The sequence below is a fragment of the Oryctolagus cuniculus genome, chromosome 17 (genome assembly GCF_964237555.1).
Source record: "Oryctolagus cuniculus chromosome 17, mOryCun1.1, whole genome shotgun sequence".
NCBI classification, from domain to species: domain Eukaryota; kingdom Metazoa; phylum Chordata; class Mammalia; order Lagomorpha; family Leporidae; genus Oryctolagus; species Oryctolagus cuniculus.
In genome coordinates this window covers 52,719,465-52,744,212 of record NC_091448.1, presented here as the reverse complement: position 1 = coordinate 52,744,212, position 24,748 = coordinate 52,719,465, and the positions used below count along the sequence as shown (strand labels likewise).

At 53.0% G+C, this 24,748-nt stretch overlaps 1 protein-coding gene across 3 annotated transcripts; it reads right to left on the bottom strand.

Moving 5' to 3' along the window:
• Nucleotides 1-777: 777 nt before the first annotated feature.
• PFAS (phosphoribosylformylglycinamidine synthase) lies at nt 778-22,004 on the bottom strand. Of its 3 annotated transcripts, none has more exons than XM_051841091.2 (28): nt 21,913-22,004; nt 19,749-19,907; nt 19,529-19,664; nt 17,669-17,774; nt 17,098-17,287; nt 16,905-17,010; nt 16,423-16,563; nt 16,219-16,343; nt 15,954-16,082; nt 15,337-15,468; nt 15,070-15,198; nt 9,367-9,440; nt 9,132-9,288; nt 8,415-8,476; nt 8,131-8,292; nt 7,775-7,888; nt 7,531-7,662; nt 7,051-7,281; nt 6,691-6,871; nt 6,520-6,603; nt 6,150-6,305; nt 5,854-5,973; nt 5,037-5,182; nt 4,715-4,922; nt 4,502-4,593; nt 4,306-4,420; nt 1,891-2,211; nt 778-1,798 (listed from the first exon to the last, which is right to left on the bottom strand). In XM_051841091.2, exons 2-28 carry the CDS (start codon nt 19,888-19,890, stop codon nt 1,488-1,490), a joined length of 4,002 nt encoding a protein of 1,333 aa, XP_051697051.2. In that variant the 5' UTR covers nt 19,891-19,907; nt 21,913-22,004; the 3' UTR covers nt 778-1,487. The 3 variants fall into 3 exon arrangements, with proteins under 3 accessions (XP_051697051.2, XP_051697052.2, XP_069917472.1); XM_051841092.2 differs by having other exon boundaries at nt 19,749-19,904; nt 21,913-21,975; XM_070061371.1 differs by lacking the exon at nt 21,913-22,004 and adding an exon at nt 21,198-21,351.
• Between the last annotated feature and the right edge of the window lie 2,744 nt (nt 22,005-24,748).

Genomic DNA, 24,748 nt, shown 5'->3' with positions numbered 1-24,748 from the left:
TATTGAGTACATAGTAGGTGCCGGGCATGGTGCATGGTGTTAGGTTATTAGTCTTGGGTGTTGTTGTAAATGGTTTAAAGTTTGTAGAACTCAGGCATACAAAGTGGAGCTCATCATTATCTGCAGTTTACAGCATGTTTTTTGTTTTTTTAAAGATTTACCTTTTTTTTGACAGAGGTTTTTTTTTTTTTTTTTTTTTTTAATTTGACAGAGTTAGACAGTGAGAGAGAGAGAGAAAGGTCCTCCCTCTGTTGGTTCACTCCCCAAATGGCCACTATGGCTGGTGCTGCGCTGACCCGAAGCCAGGAGCCAGGTGCTTCTTCCTCGTCTCCCATGTGGGTGCAGGGGCACAGGCACCTGGCCATCCTCCACTGCCCTCCTGGGCCACAGCAGAGAGCTACACTGGAAGAGGAGCAACCAGGACTAGAACCTGGTGCCCATATGGGATACTGGCACCGCAGGCAGAGGATTAACCAAGTAAGCCACAGCGCCGGCCCCCAAGATCTACTTATCGATTTCAAAGGTAGAGTACAGAGGCAGAGCAGACCGTCCATCCACTGGTTCACTCTCCAGTGGCCCCAATAGCCAGGCTGAAGCCAAAAGACTGGAACTCCATCCAGGTCTCTCCAGCCCCAAGGAGCAGGGTCTCCCAGCTGTACCTTACAAAGAGTGAGACCCTAGGCAACTTCACTAACCTTGATTCTCCCTTTGTTAAAGAGAGGGTGGTCAAGTATCTTTGCTGACCTTTTGTGAGAATTCAGTGAAATACACACAAAATACCTAGTACCTGCCTGGCTTGTGGTGCTATATACAGCTATTATTTTCAATTCTTTCAGACCATAAGCTTCCTGGGAACAGCAAGGCTGTCAGCGAACATGAAGGGAAGGAAGAGGTAGCGCTCCAGTGCCCTAAGGCTCTGATTCAGAGGTGAGGGTGCCATGCGAACCACTTTTATCAGCAAGGGGCTGCTACAATGAGCAGAAGCAGCTACTGGGAATATGGAGCTCAGGGGCCAGCACCACACTGGCTGCAGGAAACCTTGTCAAGGAAACGTCTGCAGAATTCCTTACGCTCAGCACAGCTCAGCGTTTTAGCAGGACAACAGGAAGCTTCTGTTTTCCAGATGAGGGCTGAGCTGTACCTTGTGTGGCCCTGGCCCCATCCTCGAACCCCCAGGGGTGAGGAAAGGGGACATAAAGCACGGCTCGGAGCCCAGAGGAGGCAACTAGGGCACGATATGGCTGCTGCTTATGGGGGAAACCAGGGGCAGCCTGGGGAACCCCTCCCTCCTCTGAGCTACATGCCCTGCACATCAGAGCAGAAACAGGTGGAGTCTCATCAAGTCCCCTGGGATGTGGCTGGCACTGTGGTCCTTGTCTGTCCGAGATCCTTCTGGAAACACAGCTGCCCCTGAAGGGGTGGTGGCATGGAGAGCAGAGCAGCAGACCCTCAGGGGCGGCCAAATCATGAGGCCTGGTGAGCCTCCCTCAGCGGCTTCCTTCCTGGGTCCAGTTTCGGGCATTGATGAAGAGCTGGAGCCAGGGGGAGGTGGTCAGGGTGTCAAACGGAGGGGGCCGCCAAGCCCACTGCCACGGCCTCACAGCCCGCTCGGGGTGAGGCATGAGAGCCAGGTGGCGGCCATCACGGGAGCAGATGCCAGCCACGCCCCCTGGGGACCCGTTGGGATTCAGAGGGTACTGTTCCGTCGGGTTCCCATCGTCGTCTGCCCAGTGCAGTGGGGCCAAGCCCCGGGACTCAATCTGGGCTTGGAGTTCAGGAGAAGAAAATGCCATGTAGCCTGGGAGGAAGGAGAGGAGACAGTCAGGCCCCTTCATGCCCTCCATCCAGCCCCTGCCCCGGGACCCTGCCCATGGCTCGCCCCAGCCTGACCTTCCCCGTGGGCGCTCCACACAGGCAACACGGCACCCTCCATTCCTCGCAGCATCACGGATGGCCCAGGACCCACGCGAATGCTGGTCCAGCGAGACTCAAAACGCCCGGACAGGTTGTGGCGCAGCAGGAGGCCGGGCTGGGCTGGCCAGGAGTCATGGCCTGCCTCCTCCTCCTTCTCGGGGTCGCCTCCCACCCAGCCCAGCAGAGCCAGCAGCTGACAGCCGTTACACACGCCCAGGCTGAAGGTGTCTGGCCGCTTCCGGAAGCGCCTCAGCTCACCTCCAGCCTGTGGATTAAAGGTCACAGCCGCAGCCCATCCTAGGAGCGAACAGGGAAGTCCAGTGAGATGTGGAAGGCCTTGGAAAAGGGGAAGCCGGAGATGCAGGGGGCAGCTGCTGCACTCTCCCAGCAAGCACTGCCCCTCTGCAGAGCAGGGGTCAAAGTCAGGGAAAGAAATGAGTTCCTCTGTCTGCATCAGATGTTTCCAACTCCTGGCCACAGGTGGCCCATGCATTTTTTTGCTGCCAAGAACATTTTCAAAAATTTTTGTTTAGTTGCCTAACATTTAAATGAAAGAATTCAGGGCTGGCATTGTGGCACTGCAGGTAAAGCTGCTGCCTGTGATGCCGCATCCAATCGGGCACTGATTTGTGTCCCGGTTGCTCCATTTCCAATCCAGCTCCCTGCTTTCCCCAAGGAAACACAGCAGATAATGGTCCATGTGAGAGATTTAGATGAAGCTCCTGGATTAGCCCTGGACACTGTGGCCACTTGGGGAGCAAAGCAGTGAATGGAAGACCTCTGTCTATCTCCCCCTCCCTCTCTGTACCTGATTTTCAAGTAAATAAGTAAATTTTTAAAAAAAATTTAAAAAAAAAAATAAAAGAATTCAAGGATAGGAGCCGGCATTTCACGTGGGCGTCGGATGGAGTCCTGACTACTTGTGATCTGTCTTCCTGCTAATGCACTTGGGAAGGCAGTGGGAGATGGTCAAGTGCTCGGGCCCCTGCACCCACGTGGGAGACCTGGATGGAGTTTCTGGCTCCTGGCTTTGGCCTAGTCCAGCCCCAGCTGTTGCAGCCAGTGGGGAGTAAACCAGCAAAAGGAAGAGCTCTGTCTCTGTCTCTCCCTTTGTCTCTGTAACTCTGACTTCCAAATAAATAAATAAATCTTAAAGAATAAGAAAGAAAAAGAGTTCAGAGGTGGACATACATCTACCTGAGCACCTGGGTTTAATACCTGGCTCTGGCTCCTGACTCAAGCGTCCTTTTTAAAATTTTTTTTTTCCTTTTTTTTTGTAGAGAAAGGTCTTCCCTCTGTTGGTTCACCCCCAAATGGCTGCTACGACCGGCGCACCGCGCTGATCCGAAGCCAGAAGCCAGGTGCTTCCTCCTGGTCTCCCAAGCGGGTGCAGGGCCCAAGCACTTGGGCCACCCTCCACTGCCCTCCCGGGCCACAGCAGAGAGCTGGCCTGGAAGAGGAGTGACCGGGACAGAATCCGGCGCCCCAACCAGGACTAGAACCCGGGGTGCCGGCACCGCAGGTGGAGGATTAGCCTAGTGAGCCGCGGCGCCGGCCTCAAGCTTCCTTCTAATGCAGATCCTGAAAGGCAGTAGTGATGGCTCAAGTGACTGGGTCCCCACCACCCACGTGAGAGGCCTGGATTGAGTTCCTGGCTCCTGGCTTCATGGCCCAGCCCTGTTCATTGTGGCCATTTGTGGAATGAATCAGCCATAGAAGACATCTCCCTCCCTCCCTCCTTCTCTAACTCTGCCTAATTCCGAAGTCAGGGTTGGGCGTTTGGGGATTTGGGGGAGCAGCTGAGATGCTGTTTGGTATGCTCACAACCCACATCGGAATGACCTGAGTTCTAGTCCCAGCTCCAATCCCAATTCCAGCTGCCTGCTAATGTGCATGCCAGGGGCAACATGGTGGTGGCTCACGTACTTGGGTTCCTGACACCCATGTGGATTCAGTTCCTACTCTTGGCATCAGGCTGGCCCAGCCTCAGCTGTTTTGGATATGTGGGGAATAAACCATTGGGGATGGAAGGTCTCTGTCTGTCTCGCAAATAAAATGAAATAAATAAATAAATAAATAAACAAACAGAATATAAACTAAGATTTCATGTAAAAATCTAAATTTGTGGCTTCTTTAGAAAAATGGAAGGCGCTGGCAATATGGAGCCACCTTCCAGCAGAACGGTGTGGCAGAGCTGGGCAGCAGCAGCCCCTCGACATGTGCCCTCTGGGTTGGCACAGCCCCACTCTGCCCAGCTGCCTCATTTCCCTTCCCTCCAGGTATTCTGTGGGCAGCAGTCCCAGAACCCATTCCCCAGCCCAGAAGATGGACGTTAAGGGCACCTCTCCCAGAATATACGGGGAGGGAGGGAGCAGAAGCCGGCACACCCACCTTTGCCAGAGCCCAGGACGTCTGCGTAGCTGAAGCCGCCCACGAAGGCCACACCACGGAACGTGTCCAGCCCGATGGCCCCAGAGCAGAGGTCCTGCATGGTCACATCCCACACCTGGCAGGATGTGACAATGTTGGAGAAGGCACAGCCCAAGGCTGGATCACACCCCCAGGCCTGCCCAGCTGCCCTGCTCACCTCAAACCCAGCCAAGTGGAAGGCATCAGCCATCTCCCGGTCCCCATTACTGCCCTCTTCTCGAAGGATGGCAACTCGGGGCGCAGGGCCTCCTGGCAGGAGGAGGAGTGTCTCTGGGCTGCCCTGACTCCCCAGACCCCTTCCCCAGGGTAGGCCCAGCACCCAGGCTTGGGCTCCACCCCTCAGGCCAAACCTCTGCACACATTTCCTCACCAGGTTCACGGGGCACAGAGACTTTGGGAAAGGTGGGGGGCAGGCAGTAGCTGGGCCCTGTCCTCTCCCTCAGGCCCTGTTCCTCCTCTGCCACACAGCGTGGCTCCGCCTGCAGCCGGTCCAGCTGGAAGCTCGTCTCCTCCCACAGGGCTCGCAGCTGCCCCACAGGCTCTTCCAGAACCACAGATCCGTTCACCGACACGCGGACCTAGGGACAGGCAAATAGATCAAGGGCGAGGAGAAAGGACAGCCCCCTCCACGGCAGGCAGAGTGAACCACGGCCTCCCCACTGTGTGCTACTCTCCGCCTCTTGCTTCCTCACCATGGCGTGGGGCCCGGCCTCGCCTGTGCGGCCCAGCTCCAGGCACTGCAGGCCAGCACCCCGGAAACGCTGCAGCACGGAAGCCAGGTGTGCCTCCTGCACTTCCAGCACCAGGCCCGGCTCCTCAGCAAACAGCACCGGCAACACTGAGAAAACAGTGGGGGAAGAGTCAGTGAGATACAGCCCAGGGAGATGGCAGGGGTAGGGGTGGGGTGAGGGCTAGAGCAACGGTGTCACATCGGGGACCACGGGAGGTCTCAGAGGCACGCAGACAGGAACACAGTGGGTGCCACCCGGTTCAGCTGTCAGAGAAGACAGCACGGGATGCAGAGTCCGGAAGACTCAGAAAAGGGGCTGGGGGGGACCAGCACTGTAACGTAGCGGTAAAGCCGCCATCTGCAGTGCTGGCATCCCATAAGGGCGCTGGTTCAAGTCCCAGCTGCTCCACTTCTGATCCAGCTCCCTGCTATGGCCTGGGAAAGCAGTGGAAGATGGCCCAAGTGCTTGGGCTCCTGCACCCATGTGGGGGACTGGGAAGAAGCTCTTGGCTCCTGGCTTTGGATCAGCACAGCTCTGGCCATTGTGGCCATCTGGGGAGAACCAGTGGATGGAAGACCTTCCTCTCTCTCTCTCTCTCTCTCTCTCTCTCTCTCTCTCATTCTCTCTCTCTCTGCCTCCCCTTCTCTCTCTGTGTAACTCTTTCAAGTAAATAAATAAATCTTAAAAAAAAAAAGAAAAAGAAAAAGAAAAGGGGCCGGGGAACCCCCCCTCTTCAGCAGGGGATGAGGTCCACAGGGTGGGGAAGGCAGCTCCTCACCGTCGGCCCCAGGGGCAGGCACATCGACCTCTATCCCACAGTTGCCAGCGAAGGCCATCTCCAGCAGGCAGGTGACGAGGCCTCCGTCGCTGACGTCATGGCCTGAGCAGAGCAGGCGGTCTGCAGGAAGAACAACGTTCAGCAACCTTGGGTCGCACATCCCACGGTGCCACCTCGTCTCCCGGAGGTCGGCCGAGTACATGAGGACCAGCAGACAGCACAGAATCAGGAGGCCGCCAAGCCCCCCGCCCCATGCCTGGCCCCCCAGATGTCCCTTCCCCCAGGGCCTCGCTCACCTTTCAGCAGCCCCTGGGTGATGCAGAAAGCACGCACCAAGTTCTCAGGAAGGTCCAGGTCAGGAGGCTGATCCCCGAGCTGGGAGAAGCACTGGGCCAGGGCAGTGCCCCCCAGCCGGTGCCGCCCAGGGCTCAGGGGCACGTAGAGCACACGGCCTGGGGAGACGGTGGAGTGGGGAGGGGACATGGACAGGTCAGCTGTGGGCCAACATGTGACGTGCTCACAGCACTGCCATTTCCAGCACGTGTGAGATCCCCCAGGCCACCAGTCCCAGAAAGCGCCACAGCCCAGAGCCCAGACAAGGGGCTCTGGGCCTCACAGCACACAAGGACAAACCAAGGACCAAGCTCAGAACACACAAAGCCATACCTGCCCCTCCAGGATGCTTGAGGTCTGGGGTCACGGTGGCTGTGATGTCTGGACAGACAGCATAGGCCGAGATGACCAGCGACCCTGCCCAGCGAGGAGTCATAATCAGTGAGTGCCACAGCAACCCTGCACCACGGCTCCTCCCCTTCTTGCCAGGGCCCCCAGCCTCACCAGGAGCCCGCACAGTCTCAGTGCCGACTCGGGCAGCCATGCTGAGGGAGTCCTTGCCACCGTCCACTGCCACACCCAGGGTCGCCATCACGGCCACCATAGCCTCACAGGCATCAGCCAGAGCTGCACCCTCCCCAGGGAGCTTGGCTGCCCACATCCAGTTCCCACTGCACTTCACGTCCTGAGTGAGAGCAGCAGAGATGGGGGCATTAGAAGGGAGGGGGGAGGTGGAGCGCCTGGGGGATGTCCAGGGATGGGGAGGTTATAAGCAGAAAAAGAAAGGACAAGAGGGCGAGTGTGTGGGACATGTAGAAGGGGCCCAAAGCCTGGGGCAACAGGGTGGAAGGTGCAGGCACCTACCCGGAGGTCGGTGACCAGAGCAAACACCAGGTTGGTGAGGGCTTCAGCCACAGCCAGGCGGGCGGCGACCTTGGGGTCCAGCAGGCTCTTGATTGGCTGCTCTCCCAGGGCTGTGGCGGCCCCTACAAGCTCCTGGTGACTCAGTGCCACCACTGCTACGTCTGCCAGGGGAGTCTGCAGAGGCCCCACACACTGCTGCTGGGCCACCAGGCCTCCCACGGAGCGGTCCACCTATAGAACCAGGTGGGCTTGGTGAGGGCACAAGGGACAGGGACACAGGACTCTGCGGGCCTGGCTTCTCCCAGCATCAGACAAGAGCTCTACATGGAGTCAGAGCAGACAGGTGGGAAACCAGGACATCAGGTGGCCGCCCTGCCCCTGCCACTTCCCCCCAGGGCATGGAACATTCCCACTGTCCTCAGTGGCTGGCGGCAGGGTGTGAGTGGGGGGAAGGGAGCAGAGTCAGGGTGCAGCAAGGACCTTGTTGGTGAGGTAGCGCTTGCTGGCCACTGCAGGCAGCCTCAGAACCCGCTCCAGAGCCTGGCGCACACTCAGTCCTGGGGGCAAGGCCAGGGGCTGCAGCACAGGGGGTTCCCTCTGGAGGATGAACTTCTGCAACACAGATGGCAACAGGAGTGAGAACCCAGGGCGGGTAACACACGGATGTCAGGTGGTCTGGGGACGGCCACAGGAGAGATGCACCTCCCAACCCCACTTCACATACCTTCTGAGGCATCTTGCCCAGCACCCAGTCGAGCTCCAGGTCCACGGGGGTTGGGGGAGCATCCCCCTGGCCATTTCCTCCCAGAGGACACTGGCGATCATCCACCAGCACAATCTGCAGACCACAGGGACACCACCCAGAGGGACGAGGCTGTGAACTCCAGTGCTTTCCACCCGTTGTGGCCTCCCCATGAGTCCCTCCCTTCCCCTCCTGTCTATATCCTGTTCCCCACACCTTGTTCACCACAGGCTCCTACGCTCCCCTTGTCTCTCCCTTGCCTGTTCTCCCTGTGGCCACACCCAGGCAGACCAAGCCTGCCGGTCCATGCCCACTCCAGAGTCCCTGGGCCAACTCACCCTCCTGTCTCCAGTGATGGTGCCCACGAAGCTAGCCGGGCAGCACTCCCGCACACTGACGCGAGTCAGGAAGTCCCGGTGCAGGGGCCTTAGCAACAGCGCGTTTGACTCCTGGTACTCAGCCCCCCAGATTTCCAGGGCATTCAGGGTGGGGTCCCCCAGCTGCACAGCCACAGCGGGGAGGAAGAGAGAAGGCGCTCCTGGGTCTCATGTTGCTGGCAGGAGCACAGGGGGACCGGCTGGGGTGGGCGGGGGCACCGCCAGGCTCTAGGGCTGAGACCCACCTGGAAGCGGCTGGTGTAAATGATGGCTCCCGCTGGCTCGCTCAGCTCCTTCAGGACGTTGCCTGTTGAGAGGGGTGCAGGGAGAAGTGGCCATCCAGGTGAACAACCAGGTGAACAAATGGCATGCCCCAGCCTCCAGGAGCCTCTAGTTCTGTGTGTCCCTGCATGAGCCACAGCTGCACCCTCCCCACCAACTGTCCGCGACAGAAGGCCTCCACGGGGGCCGGTGCTGTGGCTTAGCGGGTAAAGCCACTGCCTGCAGTGCCAGCTTCCCATATGGGCACCAGTTCAAGACCTGGCAGCTCCACTTCTGATCCAGCTCTCTGCTACAGCCTGGGAAAGCAGTAGAAGATGGCCCAAGTCCTTGGGCCACTGCACCCGCGTGGGAGACCCAGAGGAAGCTCTTGGCTCCTGGCTTCGGATCGGCGCAGTGGCCAATTGGGGAGTGAACCAGCGAATGGAAGACCCACATCCCACCCTGCCTCTCCTTCTCTCTCTGTGTAACTCTGACTTTCAAAGTAAATAAATAAGTCTTTTAAAAAAATAAATAAAAGAAGGCCTCCACCACCCCAACCTTGAACCCGGTTGGAATGCACAAGGGCTGAATATGGGACCCAGGTCTAAACAGTTGGTCACAGATTTTCAAGGCCTCTCCCTAAACCAAATCTAGCAAGAGAGCAGGGAGGCCTGGCCCCTTGTCCTAATCCCTTTCCTCACCATTGCCACCGGCACCCTGGTCATGGAGGCTGCAGATGGGGTTCCTCGTGGGGGCCTCCACACAAGCTCGGATCACGCGATTCATCTTCTGTTCCATCTCCGGGTCTCCCCGCTGCACTGCTCCGTAGTCCAGCTCGCTGGCGTTATCTCCCTGCACCTGGGGGACATCAGGCTCGGCTCAGTTCAGGGAGGCTGGGAGCTACCAAGTCCACCCACCTGTGCCCGGGGCACTCACCTGCACCGACGAAGCTGCTCCACCCCCAACTCCAATCCTGTAGACAGGACCCCCCACCTTTACAACCTCCATGCCTGTGAGGAAGGAGGGCAGAATCAGAACATGGGGCAGCCACCAAAAGAGGCCTCTAAAGCAAGGCAGCGTGGGGCATGTGTTTGGCCCAGAGCTTAAGGCACCTGGATCCTACATTGCAGGGCCTGGGTCTGAGTCCCAGCTCTGCCCGTGATTTCAGCTTCCTGCACCCTGGCAAGCAGCAGGAAACTGAAGTAGTTGGGCCCCTGCTGCCTACATGGGAGACCTGGATTGGGTTCCTGACTTCCAGTTTGGAAGCTGCAGGCATTTGGAAAGTAAATCAGCAGATGGGATTTTTTATTTTTCTGTATGTCTCTCAAAATAAATTAATGTTTAGAAATTTAAAGGAAGGCAATATAAGAAGAAAGGAAGTTAGCATATGGCAGCAGGTGACTTAATTAAGAGTTCACCGGGCTGATGGGAGAGTAAATTGGTACCTCCCTGGAGGACAACGTTCTGTCAATCAAATCACAAATGCATACATCCTTTGACAGGGTAAATACACTCAGAGGAATCCATCCTACATATTTATAAATAAATACACATACAAAGTCAACTATGTAGGAGCTAAAAACTGCAGTATTACTTGTATTAATAACCAAAGTCAGGAAATAATCTACATGTTGAGAAAGAACTGATTAATTATGGTATGTCCATACAGTGAAACACCAAGTTACCAGAAAAGAGAATTACATATGAATGTGATGAAGTATAGGATTCTATCAATCCGAAGCAATTGCCAAGATACTGTATTACATAGAGAAAACAAGGTGTAAAAAAGAACATTTAGGAATAAATTCAACAATAGAAATACAGACTTACACACTAACAACTACAAAACATCTTATAGGACCTACACAAGAGGCAAGCATTGTGGCTCAGCAGGTTAACTGCTGCCTGCAGTGTCAGCATCCCATATGGGCACTGGTTTGAGTCCTGGCTGTTCCACTTCCAATCCAGCTCCCTATTAATGCACCTGGGAAACTAGTGGAAAAGGCCCAAGTCATTGGCCCCGTCACCCACATGCGAGATCAGGATGGAGTTCCTGGCTTGTAGTCACTTGGAAAGCAAACCAGTGGATAGAAGATCTCGACCTCACTCGCTCGCTCGCTCGCTCTCTGTAAGTCTGCCTTTCAAATAAATAATGATTAAAAAAAAAAAAAAGACCTATACAAATAGAAAGACACCTTACCTTCATAGAACGAAAGACTTAATATTGTTAAAATATTGGCAAGACAGCAATACTCTCCTAATTGATTGACCTGCAAATTTAATGCAACCTTTATCAAAATTTAGGTTGCCTTTTTTTTTTTTTTTTTGCAGGAATTGATGGGCCGGCGCTGCGGCTCAATAGGTAATCCTCCGCCTGCGGCGCCGGCACCCCGAGTTCTAGTACAGTGGAGGATGGCCCAAGTGCTTGGGCCCTGCACCCCATGGGAGACCAGGAGAAGCACCTGGCTCCTGGCTCCTGATCAGTGCGATGCGCCGGCCACAGCTCACCAGCCGCAGCGGCCATTGGAGGGTGAACCAACGGCAAAGGAAGACCTTTCTCTCTGTCGCTCTCTCACTGTCCACTCTGCCTGTCAAAAAACTTAAAAAAAGAAAAGAAAAGAAAAGAAAAGAAAAGAAAAGAAAAGAAAAGAAAAGAAAAGAAAAGAAAAGAAAAGAAAAGAAAAGAAAAGAAAAGAAAGAAAGAAATTGACAAACTGATCCTAAAAATGACGTGGAAATGTAAGGGACCTAAAAAGTCAAAACAATCTTTTTTTTTTTTTTTTGGCAGGCAGAGTTAGACAGTGAGAGAGACAGACAGAGAGAAAGGTCTTCCTTCCATTGGTTCACCCCCAAAATGGCCGCTACGGCCAGTGCTGCACCGATCCAAAACCAGGAGCCAGGTGCTTCTCCTGGTCTCCAATGCCGGTGCAGGGCCCAAGCACTTGGGCCATCCTCCACTGCACTCCCGGGCCACAGAAGAGAGCTGGCCTGGAAGAGGGGCAACCAGGACAGAATCCGGCGCCCCAACCGGGACTAGAACCCGGAATGCCGGTGCCACAGGCAGAGGATTAGCCCTGTGAGCCGCGGCACCAGCCTAGTCTTTCTACTTCTAAGTTACTAAATGGGGCTGGCGCTGTGGTGTAGAAGGTAAAGCTGCCACCTGCAGTGCTAACATCCCATATGGGTGCTGGTTCGAGACCCAGCTGCTCCGCTTCTGATCTAGCTCTCTGCTATCACCTAGTAAAGTAGCAGAAGACGGGCCAAGTGGTTGGGCCCCTGGCTTCAGATCAGCTCAGCTCCAGCCATTGTGGCCATCTAGGGAGTAATCCAGCAGATGGAAGACCTCTCTCTGCCTCTGCCTCTCTGTAACTCTGCCTTTCAAATAAGTAAATGAATTTAAACACACACACACACACACACACACACAAGGAAACACCACCCCCCTATTTGCTATCATATCTATAATCAAAAGGATAAATAATAAGGTGTGTCATTAAGGATGTGGAGAAACTGGAATCCTCACACGGGGAGTGGGATTAGAAAACAGTAGAGCCACTCTGGAAAACAGCCTGGCAGTTTCTTGGGAAGTTCTCACATGACCCAGCAATTCCATTCACAGTTAGATACTCATGTTTGTGAGGACATATGTCCACACACACACTTGTACTTGAATGTTCATAGCAGCATTATTCCCAACAACCAAACACACACGAATGAATAATAAAGTAAGACATATCTATATAATGGGATATTATGTAGCCCCAGAAGGAATGACGTGGGGTGGGCATTTGCCGTTTGGTGCTGTGGCCCACATTAGAGTGCCTAGGTTTGAGTCCCTGCTCCTTGCACATATGCACTCAAGGAGGTGGGTCCTTGCCACTCATGGGAGACCTGGATCACTTTCCAGTTCCTGGCTCTGATCACTGTGGGCATTTGGGGAGTGAGCCAGCAGATGACAGCTTTCTGCCTGTCTGCCCTTCAAACAGAAAAATTAAAAAAGAAAACAGTTAAAAAGTGGGGGATAGAGTGGTATTAGGTACAGTGGTTAAAATGCTGTTGAGATGCCACGTCCCATGTCAGGGTGCCTGGGTTCTAGTCCTGGGTTCAAGTCCCGGCTCTACATCTGATTCCAGCTTCCAGGTGGTATACACCTGGGAAGCAGTAGGCGATGGCTCCAGTGCTTGGGCCCCTGACACCACATGGAAGACCCAGACTGAGGTCTAGAACCCTGGCTTCAACCTGGTCAAGCCAGTACTGTGGGCCTTTCAGGAATGAACCAGTTGATGGAAAACCTTTGTTTCTCAAGTAAATAAATATAAATTTTACATACACACACACACACACACACCCATATATATATATATATATATTAAAAGAGGTTCATCATTGAAGTCCAACTTAAAAAAAAAAAAAAAGGCACCAGTTCATGTCCTGGCTGGTCCACTTTCAATCCAGCTCACTGCTAATAGCCTAGGAAAAACAGCAGAAAATGGCCCAATTGCTTGGGTGCCTGGCACTCACGTGGGAAATTCAGATGAAGCTCCTGGCTCCTGGCTTTGGTCTGGCTCAGCACTGGCTGCTGAGGCTATCTGGGGAGTGAACCAGTAGATGGAAAATCTCTCTCTCTCTCTCTGTCCCCCCTCTCTGTAATTCTGAGTTTCAAAATCAGTAATAAGTCTTAAAACAAAACAAAACAAAACAAAACAAAACAAAAAGGAATGTGGGGGCCTGGTGTTGTTGTGCAGTGGGTTAAGCATTTACTTGCAACACTGGCATCCCATATACTAGTGCTGGTTCAAGTCCCAGTTGCTCTGCTTCTGATTCAGGTGGCCCAAGTACTTGGGCCCCTGTCCTCCATGTGGGAGACTAGGATGGAGTTTCTGGCTCCTGGCCTCACCCTAGGCCAGACCTGGCTGTTGCAGCCATTTAGGGAGTAAACCAGTAGATAGATCTTTCTGTCTCTCCCTCTTTTTGTTGCTTTGCCTTTCAAATAAAATCAATACACCTTCTAAAAATTTTTTTTTATTTTTATTTTTTTGATAGGCAGAGTGGATAGTGAGAGAGAGAGACAGAGAGAAAAGTCTTCCTTTTTTCCATTGGTTCACCCTCCAAGTGGCCAAGGCCGGCACACTGCGGCCGGTGCGATGCGCCGATCTGAAGCCAGGAGCCAGGTGCTTCCTCCTGGTCTCCCATGCGGGTGCAGGGCCCAAGCACCTGGGCCATCCTCCACTGCACTCCCAGGCCACAGCAGAGAGCTGGACTGGAAGAGGAGCAACTGGGACAGAATACAGCGCCCCAACAGGGACTAGAACCCGGGATGCTGGCGCCGCAGGCGGAGGATTAGCCTAGTGACCCACGGCGGCGGCCTCTAAAAATTTTTTTAAAAAGGAATTAAGTAGTGATACATACTGCAATATGAATGAACCTTGAAAACATGATGCTACAGGGCTGGCGCCATGGCTCATTTGGTTAATCCTCCGCCTGCGGCACTGGCATCCCATACGGGCACCAGGTTCTAGTCCCGGTTGCTCCGCTTCCAGTCCAGCTCTCTGCTGTGGCCCGGGAGGGCAGTGAAGAATGGCCCAAGTGCTTGGGCCCTGCACCCACATGGGAGACCAGGAAGAAGTTGGCTCCTGGTTTTGGATCCGCGCAGCGCCAGCCGTGGTGGCCATTTGGGGGGTTAACCAACGGAAGGAAGACCTTTCTCTCTCTCTGTCTATAACTCTACCTGTCAAATAAATTAAAAATATTTAAAAAAATAAAAAGAAAACATGATGCTAAGTGAAAGAAACCAAACACAAAAGGCTGCATATTGACCTCCCCTTTGTATGTGATGTCTAGAACAAGTAAACCCACAGAAACAGGAAGTAGATGAGTGGCTGCCAGAGGCTAGGAGATGGGGAGTGTCACCACACAGGTACACAGCTCCTTCCTAGGGTGCCAAAAATGTTCTGGAATCAGTGGTGAGCAATGCACAGCTCAGTGAACAGCCGACCACCACGGACTTGTACATGTTCAAAGGGTGAACTTCATGGTGCACAACTTACATCTCAACAAAGCAGTTATTTAAATAACACATACATTATGCCATGTATTTAATATACACATGAACACCTATCCAAGGTGTTTCCTTCTCTAGGGAGGGAACCGGGTGGCTGGAGGCCAGGGGATGAACAGTATTTGCTGTATAACGTTTTTTACCTTTAGAATTTTAAGCCTTGTGACTGGGTCACCTATTCCATACATAGATGGCACCTTGACTTTATCTCGATTCTATCACAGCACTTAGCACAGTGCCCAGCATACAACGGGCACTCAATAAATAAATGTTTGCTTGACTGAAGTGCACTAGCAGGTAACTCAGGGCCCCTGGCACATGGCAGGTACCGAATAAACACTGGCTGCCTTGACTTAGCAGGGTGTGACCCAGGACACAAGGGTGCGGTGAGGAGGGCCCCTGCCATGCACAACCTGGAGGAAACACCAACACAGACTGGCATAAAGCTGGGTCCCGCCTTGACAACTACTGGGCAGAAGAGACACGAGTCAGATTGGAAACTGACCATTCAAGTGTCCCCTAGCTCCCCCTCCTCTGCAGCTGCACTGAGAAAGCTGGCTGGATCAGACGGGGGTTCTTACCTGGCTCTGGAGGCTCCTTGCTCACATGCTCAGCCTCCATGGACCCAATGCCCCCACTAAACATGATAGGCTTGATCCACTCACGCCGCTGGCCATCTGGGAGCTGGAGCCCGAAGGAACGGGCAAAGCCTGGTGCACAGACATCAGAGGGAAGACGGACAGAGACCAGTTACCCAGTTCCCCTAGCACTGACCCAATACCCCTGCCCCTGGGTCACACGCCCCACCCAAGCCCCTCCGAGTTATCCCTCCACACCCCCAGCCTCACCAGCCAGCACTGGTTCCCCAAACTTGTTGCCATAGTCAGATGCCCCGTTACTGGCCTCAATGGCAACCTCCAGGGGCAGGGCAAAGTTCCCAGGATACTGGAAGCTGGGATCCTCCCAGGGCAGACTGTAACCTGGGCAGGAAGGAGAAAGTGGAATGGATGGTAGAGATGGGTGATGGACGAGCCAGCGCCCTCAGGAAAGGTCGAAGCCACCAAGGACTAGCATGTGGTTGGGATTTCAGGAATGGGTAGAGCCTGCTGGGAAGCCCTGGGCTTACCCCTCCTCCCACACCACTCTCCCTTCTGACTCAAGCCAGACTTCTTCTGACTTCCTGAGGAACTGAATTTGGGGCCAGGCGGTGATCATAAGCCCAGCCTGCTCTCATGCTTTCTGACTTGAGTGCCTGCTACTTTCTAGGGACTGTGCTTGTGCAAAGCCAGTCTGGCAAACTTGATCTCTGCAGGCCTACACTCCTTGTGATCACAGCCAGCAATGTAGAGGCCTCCCTCTCAAGGAAAGGCACCCAGGAGACCCTTTAACCTAAGAGGTAAAAGCTATCTGCGCCCACTGAGACACGAGTCTGGAAGGAAAGGTGGGTGCAAGAAGGAGATGGGACCTGGGATATGCAGGTTTCCAAAGCAATAACCAGCAGTGCCGGCCACCACATGGGCCCCACGGCCTGTGCACTGGACATCTCGGATCCGGCCCCCAGTGCCCGTGGTGGCACCACTGAAGGGGGCCACCCCTGCAAAGAGAGAGAGCAGAAGAGGTATGGGTGCTGCAGAGACAAGTCCCACCCCAACCACCCCCACGGAAAATCAGAACCCCCAGCTCCTCTATCCCAGACCTCTACCCCACTCCCGATCCCATCTGTCCCTCACCTGTAGGGAAGTTGTGAGTCTCTGCTGTGAAGACGACGTGCCTCAGCCCCTGCTGCTGCTGGAAGGGGCTTGGCTGTGTAGGGTCCGCAGGCCGCAGGAAATGGACCTCCTTCCCTCGGATTGCGCTGTGGACACACCCATTCTGACCCTGCTTCCTGCCCTCCCCCAGGCACAGGGCCTCCCCCAGCCTAGGGGACAGCTCACCTGCTGTTGTCACAGAACTTGAGGATATTGTTGGGGTTGGAGGACGCCTGGGTGCTCATAATGGACTCGAACAGCGAGTGTGCCAGCTGCTGCCCGTCCACATGGAGCTGACCTTTGAAGAACCAGTGTCGGCTGTGCTCGCTGAAGGGGTGATGTGGGGAAAGGAAGGCAGGGTGGAAATGGGGTGATCATCGCTCAGTGTCATGTCCTCTCACCAGCATTTAACAACACGAGCTATGGTCAACTCATACTGAGATGACAGATCAAGATATATTCCAAAAAGTCATTATCTTGGACTATCCAGAGTAACAACAAAGCCAAAACCATGATCCAAATGAAGACACCTGGACATTCAGGGTAGCCCAGACCCTGAAGAACTCAGGCAGCCCCAAGGCAAGGGAGTGCCGTGAAGGCAGGTTGCCGTGGTCTTCCCTTCCACCCTCTGCGGGCTCAGATGTCAGAAGGACCCCATTCCTCCTCACCTATTGGACTGAGCCAAGTCAAAGGCTTCCACGGTGCTGGGGTTCCGCTGCAGCTCCTGGAAGCGTTTGGTATAAAAATCCAGGTCCCAGGAGTCTAGGGCCAGGCCTAGGAAACAAAGCCCAGAAGGGCTGACGGTGGGACTTGGGCTGCGCAGGCCAAGTCTCAGTCCCTCCTCCAGGGACCCCTGCTCACCTAGCTCCTGGTTGGCCTTCTCCAGAGCACAGCGCCCCTCAGCCAGGATATCGATGGGGCCGTGGAGCGGGGCTGGGATGCTGTCAGGGGAGAAGCTCTTGATGGGGTGGGGGAAGTGCTGCTCCGTCATCCGGTCATGGAGGGTAGCCACAGCAACAGCCTCCACCTCAGCCGAAGGAGGGTGGGTAAACTAGGGGATGGGACACACAGGGAGGCAGGGGGGTGGAAAGTTAAGAATGGAAAGAAACACCCCACCCTCGGCCCTCTAAGTGTTGCACAGGGATAGCCTACTGCCACCCCATAGGGCACCTCTGCTCAGATTACAAAGGCATGTCCCTTCCAGGCGTGAATCCATGCAGGGAGACACAGGTGAGTGAGGGGAGCAAGGGCTGGGCTTCTGCCCCCTTCACTCCTCAACCAACTACCCTCGTGCAGCGAGCAACCTGCACAACCACACAGGACAGAACTATAGCCAAGAGCTCCTTCCTCTGCTTCTCCTGCTATTTCTCTAGAGTTTAGGACCTAATCACTTATCTCCGGCTCATCTTCTCCTAACTGCCCACTGCCTCACCGAAAGCCGGTAGCGCCGGGTAACCTCCACACGATCCACAGCCCCCAGCCCAGCAGCGTGGCACACGGACACAATGTTGGTGGATGTCGGGGTGGAGAAGTTCAGCCTGAGGAGTACACCAGATGGTTAGGACCTGACAGCTCCCAGCAGCCTCAGCTGGGAAAAGGGATTCTGCCCATGGCTATCCAGCTATCTACCCACCACCACTCTCTTAGCATTAGCCTCCAGGCTCAGACTGGGGACAAAAAAAACCTGCTTTCAAAGGTTACTTCAATTAAACAGTAAGTGTTCTTCTGGCACCAAAACTGCTTTGCTTTCACTGATTTTTAATTCTATCATTGTTTTTTACGCTACAGCGTAGAAGATTAAGCTTCTGTCTGCAGTGTCGACATCACATATAGGCCCTGTTCAAGTCCCAGCTGCTCCTCTTCCAATCCAGCTCTCTTCTATGGCCTGGGAATGCAGTAGAAGATGGCCCAAGTCCTTGGGACCCACACCCATGTGGGAGATCTGGAAGAAGCTCCTGGCTCCTGGCTTCAAATCAGCCCAGCTCCGGCCATTGTGGCCAACTGGGGATTGAACCAGTGGATGGAAGACCTCTCTCTCTCTGCCTCTCTTTTCTCTCTGTGTGACTCTTTCAAATAAATAAATATCTTTTGGAAAAAAAAAAAAAAAAAAAAAGGTTAAGCCTCTGCCTGCAGAGCCAGCATCCCATATGGGTGCCTAATTCAGTCCCAGCTGCTCCATTTCCCATCCAGCTCCCTGCTAATGTGCCTGAGAAAGCATCAGAAGATGGTCCAAGTGCTTGGGCTCCTGCAACCACATAGGAGACCTGAGAGAAGTTCTTGGCTCCTGGCTTTGGCCTGGCCCAGCCCCACCCATTGTGGCCATTTAGGGGAGTGAACCAACAGATGGAAGATCAATTCTCTTTCTCTCTCTGTATCTCTACCATTCAAATAAACCAATAAATCTTTTTAAAAATTATTAATTTTTCATTTATTTGAAAGGCAGATCAGACAGTGACTAACATAGAGAAAGATCTTCCATCTTCTGGTTCACTCCTTAAATGCCCCTAACAACTGGGACCAGCCAGGTTGAAGCCAGGAGCCTGGAACTCCATCCAGATCTCCCACGTGGGCAGCAGGGACCCAAGGATTTTGTCTATCACTTGTTGCCTCCCAGGGTGTGCACCAGCAGGAAGTTGGAATTCAAAGTGGAGCTTGGGGGCTAGCACTGTGGCACAGCGGGTTAAAGCCCTGGCCTGAGGTGCCGGCTCTAGTCCTGGCTGTTCCTCTTCTGATCCAGCTCTCTGCTATGGCCTGGGAAAGCAGTAGAAGATGGCCCAAGTCCTTGGGCCCCACACCGGTGTGGGAGACCAGGAAGAAGCTCCTGGCTTGGATCTGCACAGCTCTGGCCGTTGCGGTCACTTGGGGAGTGAACCAGCAGATGGAAGACCTCTACCTCTCTCTGTCTTTACCTATCTCTGTAACTCAAATAAATAAAATCAATCTTTAAAAAAAAAAAAAAAAGAAAGTGGAGCTTGGACTTGAACCTATGCACTCAGATACGTGATGTGGGCATCTCAAAGGGTGTCTGAACTGCAGTGCCAAACACCTGTGCCTGCTTCAACTTTAACTTCCCAATACACAACTCATTTGACTTCTAGAACACTCCGGGAAGCCAGCTGTCTTCAAGGGCAGCTACTCAAACGAGGAAAGCATGTGGGATGGAGTGGAAGAAAAACAAATCTTCCCAGGATCCCACAAGTACAGAAACTGAAGCAAAAGGGGTAGGCAGTGTGTTCCAACCGAATGATGCGCCTTAGAATGATAAAAAGGTGCTCCAGGACCACACACTCACCTGGGCCCGACCTCCAACAGCAGGTCATTGGCGCCGGGGGTGAGCCAGGACTCCTGAGCAACATCATCCAGCAGCAAGGGGCAGCCAAACAGCCACATCAGCTTCTTCATCTCCTTAGCACTTGGGAGGGCCTCAGCTGCAGGCAGACAGGGCAAGGACACCTCAAGACACTGCCCCAGCACTGGGGCACCTCCCCCAAGAATCCAGTACCTGGGCCCACCTGTCCAGTTCACATTGTAGCACAGCTCAGTTTCCACACCCTGCAGCTCTGCCAGCTTCCCCTGCAGTTTTCTTCGAGTGTGTCCAGAGGCTGCCCCCTCATGGCCAGAGGGCCGGACATAGAAGCGAAGGACCAGGGCCATCTTGGCAGCTGTCCCTGCTGGAGAGATGAGTTGGGTTCTTAAAAAGTAACTTATCTGAAGTTTCAGGGACAGCGGAGGAATTAAGGATGAGGTAGCGAAAGAAACAGGGGCAGATAAACAGAGTAACCTGAAAAATATAGCTGAATATTTTAAATAGCCCCGCCAAATGCGGGCTTTAATAACGTGAGGGGTGGGCAGGTGTGGTGGTGTAGCAGGCTAAGCCATCCCCTGCAACACCAGCATCCCACGTAAACGCCAGTTTTGAGTCTTGGCTGCTCCACTTCCAATCCATCTCCCTGCTACTGTGCCTGGGGAAGCAGTGGAAGATGGCCCAAGTCCTGGGCCCCTGCACCCACATGGGAGACCCAGACAGAGTTCAAGGCTCCTGGCTTCAGTCTGGCCCAGTCCCAGCTGTTGCAGCAATTTGGGGAGTTATCTCTCTCTCTCTCTCTCTCTCTCTCTGCCTTTCATATGAATAAATAAATCTTAAAAAAAAAAAAAAAGTAGTAGTAGTACATGCACACCCTTGACACAAGTTCCTGAAGCACCTGTTTCCTGGGCCCCAGTGTTGGAACATAAGAAGTCCAGGTACACAGAAGGAATGATGTGTATTCATTTCTACACTGCTCTCTGTGTTTCTGTGACAGCTCAGCAGCCTGTGGTCGCTGACACATGTTCTGCCAGTCAACAGGCCCAGAAAGGCTGATACATTTTCTGCTGGGGGGGACTACTTGCCTAGTGGCCACTACTGTGGAAACCCCCTATAAAAGCCAACTCAGAAACTTTGTTGGCTGTTGCTGCTGCTGCTGCCACCATGCTGGCTAAATAAAGAATGTCCCAGGGTCAGCGCTGTGGCATACTGAGTAAAGCCACCACTTGCAGGGCCGGCATCCCACATGGGCACCAGTTCTAGTCCCGGCTGTTCCACTTCCGATCCAGCTCTCTGCTGTGGCCTTTTTGGAAACCAGTAGAGGATGGCCCAAGTCCTTGGGCCCCTGCACCGGTGTGGGAGATCAGGAAGAAGCTCCTGGCTCCTGGCTTTGGATCAGCTTAGCTCTGGCCGTTGTGGCCACTTGGGGATTGAACCAGCGAATGGAAGACCTCTCTCTCTCCCTCTCTTCCTCTGCCTCTCTGTAGCTCTGCCTTCAAATAAATAAATACATCTTTACAAAAAAAGAATGTCCCATTGACTTATGGCTCCACAAGTGTCCTTCCAGCTCCTGGCCTATGCAGCAGGGCTCAGATCCAACATCCAGCCGACATCTTAGGAACAAGACAGAGGCCATTTCTGCCCTCATATAGCTTACCTTGTACTGAGGGATTCAGGCAAGCACCCAGACATTTCATGTCCAGCGAGTTTAAGGCCAAGGAGCTGTGTACCTCCTGGCTGCTACGGTTTGAACATGAGTTGGCTCCCACATTCACGAAGGATATTAATTCCCAAATAAATCAATGGCACTAAAAAGGTGGAAACAATCCAGTTACAGTGATTAGAGGTGGGATCTGGGGAAGAGTCATGGGTGTCTACGAAGCGGTTGGTTACAAAACGTTGAGTTGTGAGAGCGGACATGTAGCCTATAGTCTTAAGATGCCTGTACACTTCCCACGTCGGAGGGCTGGATCTGATTCCCTGCTCTGGCTTCCGACTCTAGCTTCTTGGAAATGCAGATCCTGGAAGGCAGCTGTGATGGCTGAACTGACTGGGTTCCTGCAACCCATGTGGGATACTTGGATTGAGTTCCCAGCCGCTGGAGGCATTTGCAGAGTGAACAGGCGGACAGGAGAGCGCTCTGGCTTTAAATAAATAAATAAGAGCCTGAGTCTGGCCCAACTGCTCTCTCCCTCTGCTTCCTGGCTCGACCCCTCCGCACTCCGCACTCCGCCACGGCCATCGTCATCAGAGGCCAAAACAACGGCGCTGCCGATCTTGGACTGGAACTTCCAAAACCGTGGGCCAAAACAAACCACTCAGTTTTCTCATTGTAGTAACGAAAGGCCCCACGCTAAAGTAGCTCTACTCACGTGGAAGCAGCTACCGCTGTCCGGTGAGCCTCGAATCTTGGCGCGCCGGTTACGTCATCCGCGTGCGCCGGAGGCCTCGTGGGGTACGCGGCGACCGTGCGACTACGCCTCGCCCACTTCCTCCCATCGTGGGCGGGGCCGCTGCAGCCTGAGACCGGCTGGTCTTGCACGAAATCGTTCTCGCTGCGTCTTCTAACTCAGGGCTGTGAAACTGGCGGACGTTGAGTTCCGTGGCCGCAGTTCTCCAGTCCCCGTGCATGCTCTGAGTGCGGGGAGCTGCACGAGAGCCTGCGGGACTGTCTCCTTATTCCTTCTCTCTTGGCTTTCTTGAACCTTCTTTTCCGAATGAACGAATTTAATTCCTAGAAGAGTGGGAGACACATATTTTTCCTTTCCATAGTCTTGCTAGTTACAGTAACAATAATAACATTCAGCATCCATTAAGCGAGCCACATTACATGTTATGTGATCTTTACAAACACCCCGTTTTAACAAACGCAGAAGCTAAGACTTGCTGTAATCACTTCTTAAGTTCTTTTAATATATATATTTATTTGTTTATTTGAAAGAGCTAACAGAGGGAAAGAGAAAGATCTTCTTCCATCCTGTGGTTCACTCCCCAACTGCCCAGCCTTGGCCAGGCTGAAACCAGAAGGCTGGAACTCCAGCCGGGTCTCCCACGTGTGTGCAGGGGCCCAAGTACCTGGGCCATCTTCCACTGCTTTCCCAAGCACATTAGCAGGGAGCTGGGTCGGTGTGGAGCAGCCAGGATTCGAACTAGCACCCATATGGGATGCTGGAGTTGCAGGCTATGGCTTAAGGGGAGGCACATTAACACTGCCCCTTACTTTTTAGTTTTGTAATGAAAATCTTTAGTACTTTTCTATCGGTGTGCATATTTTTGAACATTTAAAAACGCTTTATAATACATGAATACATGGTTGTGTTAGGCCCTATGAGAAAACAGATGGCATGCTCAAAAGGGTCTAATGAGTAAGAACTTGCTAGAGTGTGTTTACAGAGCTATGGGCAGGGTTAAAGAACCCACAGTGCACAGCAGCGACAGGGAGGGCACAGAGTGCTTACTACTCCTGGTCTGAGGAAATAGTGTTAGTAGCTGGGGACGTTGGAGCCATGGAGAGGGCAGCCAACAGGACAAATGAAGCCACTGTCCTAAGTACATTGTTGATGGAGAGGAGATAATTCCTGGATTCTCTCATTTGCTCACTTCTGGGGCAAATTATCATCATCTTTTCATTTGCCAGACCTACCCTTGAAGCCTGAGAGTAAGGAGATTGGAGTGGCACCGCTGTGCAAACACACAATACCACTGTCTTTTAAAAGCTTTTTTAAAGATGTATTTATTTGAAAGGCACAGTGATAGGGAGAGAAAGAGAGAGACAGAGAGAGACTGACCTTCCACCTGCTGGTTCAGTCCCCAAATGGCTGCAACAGGCAGGTCCGGTCTCCCACATGAGCGGCAGGCGCCCAGGTACTTGGGCCATCTTCCACTGTCTGTCTTCCCAGGTGCATCAGCAGGGAGCTGGATAAGAAGCATAACAGCTGGGACTCTAACTGGCACTCTAGTGTGTAAGTGGTGGCTTACACTGTGTCCTCTTTCTTTATTTTTAATTGGTCATTTCAAAGTTACAGACAGGACCACCAAACAATAGAAAAGCAGCTGATTAGTCAACATTTGGCTACTCAGGTTACCTATGGGGAGGGGCAGGGAGGAGGTTAGGATTAAAGCAGGGAACCTGATTATCAGCCAGTTGAAACTGGTCCATTTGCGATATTCTGCAGTTATCTTTCTAGTTCTGATTTCTGAGTAGGTTGGATAAACAGCTTAGTTTCAGCATGGTGAACTTTAGCGTGAATAATGTTACTTTGATTTTTAGCCTGGTCTGTTACTTAAGCAGAATTTAAAACAATGGCCTCCTGTAAATTACGTTGAATAGACTTCTTAGCTCAAGCCTGATCCACTGAGGTGGCCTCCTGTTCTCTTGTGCTCTTCTCATTTGTTCTTTTGTAATAACACCAGATTCCCAAGCAGATATTTAACCACATCAGTAGAAGTGGGAGTAAGGGGAGAGGATCCAGTACAACTGTCTCTGGTCACTGTAGCTTAAACTGTAGCCTTCCTCCTATGAACCATAGAAGTAAATCCTGGGATGGGCAGGTGTTGTGGCACAGCAGGTTAAGCAGTTGCTTGGGATACCTGTATCCCATATCGGAGAGCTGGTTCAAGTTAGGGCATCTCCACTTCCAATCCAGTTTCCTGCTAATGCATCCTGAGAGGCAGCAGATGATGGTTCAAATGCTTGGGCCCCTACCACCCAAAAATGCTTGCAAGCAAAAGAAATATTTACGTTTGGGACTTTGACTAGGCCTAACAGGCATTCTAACAAGAACGCCAGTGTGGTTTGAATGCAGTAGAGAAATTTCCCCTTCTAAGGGAGTTTTTGTTGTCTCTTTGGTGGAAGAAGAAGAAACATATCTCTGATGTGATAAAGACCTTGTCACCACAGTGCATACCTAGTTTATAGAATAAGGAATAGTTTGCATCCAAAGTGAAGTTGAATTACAGGATATCCTAACTTGTGGAGTTGAACAGTCTTTGTTTTCCTACTAAAGGACTGAAGTATTGCTGTTGTCTAAATGTTTATACTTACTCTACTGTAGTCAATGTGTATATAGTTCCACAGATGATTTGGCTAAAAGAGTATCATGGACTGAAATGTCCCTCTCTCGCCTTACCTCCTCAATCTCTTCCCCTCCCCTCCAGCCTCACTGACTTCACTGTATTTCCTCCTACTACTGGGCCTCTTGTTTGTCG